At 35.4% G+C, this 7407-nt stretch overlaps 1 protein-coding gene across 1 annotated transcript; it reads right to left on the minus strand.

Moving 5' to 3' along the window:
* LOC114191662 (protein indeterminate-domain 5, chloroplastic-like) lies at positions 1-6951 on the minus strand. The gene is given in 5 exon segments (XM_028080986.1): positions 1-309; positions 1866-3059; positions 5499-5895; positions 6282-6318; positions 6321-6951. Coding segments are annotated over 4 exon segments (1716 nt in total). The 5' UTR covers positions 6435-6951; the 3' UTR covers positions 1-309; positions 1866-1891.
* Between the last annotated feature and the right edge of the window lie 456 nt (positions 6952-7407).

Below are 7407 nucleotides of genomic sequence, written 5' to 3' on the forward strand. Positions count from 1 at the left end.
TATATATGAACAAAGTCATTGATGGCATGAAGTTTAAATATAAGCAATGTAATGCATTGTCCAATAACAAAATCTATTAAATTAAACCATGAAAATCTTGAACCTAGTTTGTTTATAATCCCAAAATAAACATATAGAAAGAAAGAAAAAGCAGAAAGTTGGTAGCAGAACCCTAATTTTGAAGCCTAATTTGCTTGCGCTATTAGTAAATTGCAGAAACTTCCATGTGTGCTTCCCTAATGCTGCACTTTAAAAACCCTTGATTAGATGAGCTGAAGAGTCAAGTTTCAATGGAGCATGTTGAAATCCCTGCAAAAAAACAAACCACGAATAATTGTCAATTTTACTGTTGCCAAAACTGAAAACATGATTCTAAAACTGCTACTAATTACTTAACTAAACTAGAGCACCACCTAGTTGGAGTTTTCCTATATATAAATAATACACTAATATTCTAACTATTGCAGGCATAGCTAGTTTCAATAGATGAAAAATAAATTAAGATATTATATTTGGGATATTTGAAAAGAGATGATTTTGTATGCCACAGTGAAATCAATAAATACTAATGCTTAAATCTTATTATAAATTATTACAATTAGTTGGCAAGTTTTTTTTTAATGACACTTAATATTTATAAGTGATAACTGATACAAGAAATTGTATTGCAAATCATACATGTATTGAAATATTAATTAATTAATTAATTTGTTAACTGACAGTATATATATATATATATATATATATATATATATATATATATATATATATATATATATATGAATGTATAAAGCATATATTGTAAAGTTTTATCAATTAATACAGGACGATAAATATGAGTTATCAAATAATTTGAATGATAAAAATTAAAGTTAAAAATTAAAAAATAAGCATACAGAACTTATATTAAAGTATATGATTTTTAAATAGCCATGTAATTGCTGAATTTTAATCTTAATCACATTTATAATTCTCATATTCTAAAAAATGAAAATATTACATAAAAAGCAATATTCAATTTCAATGAATCAAGATTGCCTTGCATATGCACTGAAAAAAAAAACTTAATTTTCAAAGGAATTATGAGTGTTAAGAAGAATTAAACATGCATTTAAAAAATAAAACATCAAAAGAATACATTAGTAGTGAACTTAAATTTTCAGTTTACTACTATACACAAAACATACAACTATATACGAAAAAAAAAAGCTTCACAAAATACTTTCTAAAAAAAAACTAATTAATTAATAAACAAAAGGAATGGATCAGAAAGCTATCATAATCTAATCACAGTAAGGCATATATATACATCACAAAGTTATATATATAGTGTTTGAAATTCGTCCAGATCAAACATTCTCTGCAAGACTTTAAGAAAATAATGAATAAATATATCTAACAATATATATATGACAGTGGGAGAACATGTTGATAAGAGCAGGTATTGTATTGGTTGAGTGAGGGTCCACCAGTTTGACACTCGTGACTCTGCCAACCCAAAATATATCCAAAATTGAAAGAAAATGAAAAGGAGAAGACAAGAGAAGAAACAAAGTACTGTACAACGTCGTTGTCCATCCCATGCAAGACAACATGTCAGACCACACGCTCTTTTTCTGAACACACTCATTTTTCCTTTTTTTCAAAAGTAGCACCATCTTCTTTCTAACCCCAGTAATCATAATTCATGCTTAATATTACACATCACATTCTCTACCACTTCACTTTCATCTTATTTTTATAACATCCAAACACACAACAAAATGCAACAACCCCTAATCACCTCGTAGAATCATAACACCCATCATCATTATTCATAACATGTCACTGATTAATACTATATTGTTTTTGAGTTGATGACGTACCTTTGTACTTTGTCGGATGATTTTCCTCACTGAAAATTCCCTCCACCACCTCCAAAAGCTTGACCTGACGGCGCAGCATTGTTGTTATTATTATTGCTGTTACTGTTATTTCTTTGATCTGCTTCCAAAGAACTCAAGTTGAAGCCATGTTGTTGTTGCTGTTGTTCTCTCTGTGCAACTCCTCCACTCCCACTCATGCCTCTAACAATCTGACCCACACCCAGAAAGTCGCGGGTGAGTCTATCGGACCCCCCCATGCTGCTGCTCCCACTCATTGCATGCACTTTTCCCTCCCTGTTGTTATTATTACTGTTATGATCATACGCTTCAAACCCACCTTCGAAAATGGAAGAGGTTCCACTAACAGCGAACGAGTTCATCAGATCTTGCAGGTTGCTGTTACCCTGTTCGTTCACGTTCCCTCCGAACATTCCGCCGCCGTAGTTTGCAGCATTCACCAGTGGCCTGTGTTGCTCGGACTTTGAGCCGCTGCTGGAGGACGCGCTTCCGAAGCTTTTCAGCAGCGAAGCGGTGCTGTTGCTCGAAGATGCACCCATCTGAGCGGCTTTCTGAAGCAGTGCAGTTGCGGACATGTGAGACAGTGCATTGGCATTGACGTTTGAGCTGACAACGTTGTTGTTGTTGTTGTTGCTGAAGAGAGAAGGAGCGCTTGAGGTTGTGAAGAAGTTATTGCCTTCGTTGTTGTTGCTGGTGTTGTTGTTGGTGGTGTTGAAGTTTTCGGAGAATGAAGCATTGTTGGTGGTGTTTGAAAGGAAGGGAAGGTTGAAGGGTGAGTTGGTGTTGGTGAGGTGATCAGGGATCTGCATCAGTCCTTGTTGGAAGGGTTTGTTTTGGAGTAGCCCTTGTTGTTGGTCGGGGTGGTAGTTTTGGTTAGGTTCCATGAAGAAGGGTGGTTGTTGTTGGGAGGGTCTGAAGGGAGAACCTAGGAGATGGTCGAATTGGGAGGTTCTGGCGGCGGCGGCGCCACCGAGGCGGAGGAGTTCTGTTGGTTGGGTGTTGGGGTCTTGGATGTTGGAAATGTGAGAAGCAACCTGAGAAAGGTTCAGGGGGATGGTGTTGGCGGTGGTTCCGAAGAGGTGGGTGCCGATAGCGGCGCCAAGGTTCGGTGGCTGTCTTGCACTCTCTTGAGCAAGTGCATCGCAGAACGCCCTGTGGGTGATGAAACTGTCCCTCCTGCATTCAAACAACTAGTGGATTAATCCCACACTTCTTATGATATAGAATAGAACATTGAATTTTATGATTGATCACACAAAATATTCTGTCAAAAATGATGAACAGTTTTATACATATTGATTTTTAATCACAAAAATACATGTAATAAGTTAATTTATATAATATTAATTTTGAAAGTTATATAAAAAATTATTAACAATTTGTTAATAATGTCAAAATAACTAAATATGACCGGCCATTCAACCCTTACAATAATTGTTTTAATGTTGTATTTAGAATACATTTTAATCAGTTATCAAATAATGTTCAAGTTAATCTAAATTGATTTTCAATGTTTTGGAGGGTGTGTGTAAGTGTTACTTATATTATTACATGATTTTGAACTATTAGTCTTCCAAGAATCTTCACATGATATATAAGAAAATTTTGTTAATTTTTTTTTCTAGTTACTCACTTATATGTTAGTTGGAGAATTGATATTAAACTATCTAATAACTTTTTTATTTACCAAAGAAAATATGAATGGTTTGAGTGAATTAATTAAAAACAATTCAGAACAAGGAAAATTATTTCTGAATGGAAATTAACTTTGAAACCCATAAGTTACAGTTCTGTTGCCAAAATTTGCTGATGCTAAAAAATATTTTTAACTAAAAAATGAAAACATATATATATATATATATATATATATATATATATATATATATATAGATATTTGTGTGTGTGTGTGTGTGTGTGTGTGTGTGTGTGTGTGTGTGTGTGTGTGTGTGTGTGTGTGTGTGTGTGTGTGTGTGTGTGTGTGTGTGTGTGTTAAAATTTCTTGGATGAGTTGTCCAAGAAACTGAAGTTCATTATCGAAAACTGTATATTAAATTATCTCAGATGATTAATTGTCAAGAAAAGGAAGTTCATCATCCAAAATATTATGAATTTACATCAAGGATTGGTTGCTTCAAATTTAATTATGAAAGGTAAGTATGTACGTTTATAGGAGCTAGTGTGTGTATATAGAGAGAGAGACAGAAGAAGGTGGAAATTTTTCATAAATGATTTTTAACCTTAATTAAGATTAAAAAGAATTTAAACGAAATAGTTCACTTCAGAAACAGTATAACAAAGAGATAATTTAAACTTGGTACGTATGTGATAGTATGCATAGATTACTAGAATTAGGAGTTGGCTTTTTGAAGTAAAAGACAATAAAAATCTTAATGACAAAATCACTTGAAAAATGTTAAGATCCAAATATAAGAATAAAAAGCCTTAATTGGCCCGAGGACAAACATTTGCGTGTATTTATGAAACGAGAAATTAGAAAGAGAAAAAAAAAAGACGGTGACAAGTGCAGAAGCGAATGAGAAGATAACTGAAAATTTCCAAAAGGGTACACAACAGGTAGGTGGAATAAGTTGATAAAAAAAGATTAAGCAATGAATTTAGAAGTGCAGTGTGGAAGGACTTGAGTTGAGGATAATGTGGTCTCTGAGTGTTCAATAAATGGAAGCAAGGAAGGAACAGTATTGAATGTTTTTGAGATAGAAAAGCGAACATTGAAGAGCCATGATTGTGGGATTGTGCTCGAAGTGGACTTGGTTTGACTCAAATGACATAAAAATTGTCAACAAGGATGTGCCCACTTTGTGAGTTAATGATTAACATTTATTAGGTACTGCATATCTCTGATGTGAATTCAGCGTGACCACTCACTCTCTCCCAACAACACATTAAAACCTCAAAACATCATGTGGAAGCAAAAGAAAAGTTGTACCACAACTAGATACATAAAAACAGAGAGAGAGAGAGGGTTGGATACTTGATTAGGCCATAACGTTATCATGAAAAGGAGAACCTGCAAGAGCACAGTACTGAACACATCTAGCCAACCCAGAAGAAAACAAAGGTGGTAACAATAACAACATATCACACATATTCTCTTTCTCTCTCTCTCTCCATGGCAAAGCAACACGTGAACAGAAGAAAAACAAAAGAAAAGAAAAATGCGGAAACAGCGGTGTTTTCGAGGTAGTATGAGATAAAGGAAGAGTTTTATGGGTTTTTGATGAGAGAGGGTGCTGTTCCTCCGTGTGTTTGTTCTGAAAGCCCTATAACCAATGCAGTTTCCAGAGATGATTCACGTGGGGGGATGTTTCCTTCCATTTCTCTTGGTTGGCCACCGTACCAATAGAAAGGAATGATGACAAAGGAAACCATACGAGAGAGAACCAACCAACCGAGTCGACACAATCTTAATCAATCAAACCATACTCACAACAACATTAAAAAAAATGAAAAAGCATCTAACCCCTTTTCCTCACTGTAGCAACCTACTGTATCTTCACACACCCCTTAAGCCAAAACCAAAACCAAAACCTTCTTCTGGCTAAATTTTGCATAATAGGTAAAATTAATAAACTAAGAGTGTGTGTGTGTGTTTACCTGGAGAAGAGTGTGCCACAATCACATCGATATTCTCTGGTGCCACAAGTCTTAGAATGGGCTTTCCAATCAGATTGAACAGCATATTTCTTAGAGCACTTGTCGCACTTCCACTTCTTCTCACCGTGTTTGCGAGAGTAGTGTTTCTTAATCCCTGTGAGGTCTCCAAGAGCCCTTGAAGGGTCATGGTGGACGCATGTGGGCTCAGGACACAGATAAACCTTTCTCTTTGGCTCTTTTGTAGTCTTCTGCTTAAGCTTCCAAGGCAGGTTGTGTCCTCTTCTGTGTAGCTGTAGGTTTTGCTCCCTTTGGAACCCTTTGTTACACACCTCACATATAAACCTGTTTGTTGCCATTAGGGTCTTGGGAGATAGTGCTATCACCTCCGCATCTGGATCTGTTGCCATGGAAAAATGACAAACAACAAATTATTACAAAATTTATCAAACAAAAATTAAAATATAACATAACATACTACCAAAACCTGGAAATCAAATCGAGAAAGCTTCCAGACAAAGATTTCCAAATACATATACATGCCCATTTCATCTCGCTTCGTCTTAATTACATTTGTTTTTAAATTAGGGTTCCCTTGGGAATCCACACATGCCAAGTGAAACAAAAGGGTATAGCTAACCAGAAAACGTTTGTGGAATGAAAATAGATACAATCTATGAAAGGAAAAAAAAAAATCGTGTCATTGGTGTAGAAAACCATTTAGAGATTAGATCTTAATTTCTGATAATTATAATAATAAAAAAAAAAAAGCTTGAAGATACTTGCATGGTGTTCCAGGTTGGTTTCTCTTTTTCTTCTGGGGGGTGGTGCAGCTGGTGTTGCTGACGAAGATGGTGTCAAGGAATGCTGTTGCTTCATCTGGTTCTGATCGTCTTCTCTGAAGCCAAAGAGTGATGCTGAGGAAGATGATGCCGCCATGTCTTGTAGCAAGCCCTATATATAACAATTAACCTTCTTCTGCTTTGTGCTTTGTTGTTTTCTTGCTGAACCCCACAACCGAATCAGAATTCTGGAAAACCCACATGCAATTTGAGTCCTCTTGAATTCACAACCCCAATCTCAGAAAAGAAAAACTCGTAAACAATTAATAGAATTCTAGCAAAGGAAAAATACAGAAGGATGATAGAACGGACAAAGAGAATTGAAGAGGAAGAAATTAATAGGAAGAGCAAATATTGAATTCCTCCATGGACAATTCCTTGGTGTTAATAATAATATCCTCCTCAGGTTGGCTTGTTATAAATGAGAAATTTGAGCTGGCAACAATACTTCTCAGTTTCTTCACTGATTTGGTGTCATGCAGATACACCAACACATACTCACAAAACATTTCCCTTTTTTTTCTTTTCCTTTTTTCTTTATTATTCTCTACCCTTGAAAAGCTTTTCCAGATTTTGCTCAGTTCTCCCTTGTCATAAATGAAAATTTTACACAACCCAAAATTAATGAATGAGAGAGAGGGTAAGGCCTACGGGTCGGTGGACCCAATCCTCAGCCACATAACGACATAGGATGTGTGAAAGCAGCATGAAACAGCTACACCACTCTCTCTCTCTCTCTATCTCATATTTCGTATCTTCTCACTCACTCCCAGACAAACTTTCACTCATCACTCAGCCCCACTGGACCTCACGCAAAATTCAAAAGGGAAAAAAAAAAAAGGACAATGAATGAAACTCTTTAACCGTAAAACCAATGGAGAGAACAAAATAAATAGCAGTAAGAACAGGCCTCGGCAAAAGAAACAGTGATTAAATTAAGCAGATTGTTAACAGTTAATTGGTAAAAAAAAATGAAATGAATTAGGATTTTGTTTTGTGTATGGTGCGTGTAAAGTGGAAAAATAAAAACACCTGATGGTTGATTGGGTGAGGGGTGAATGACACTGTTT

This window comes from Vigna unguiculata, chromosome 7 (assembly GCF_004118075.2).
Source record: "Vigna unguiculata cultivar IT97K-499-35 chromosome 7, ASM411807v1, whole genome shotgun sequence".
Taxonomy (NCBI): Eukaryota; Viridiplantae; Streptophyta; class Magnoliopsida; order Fabales; family Fabaceae; genus Vigna; species Vigna unguiculata.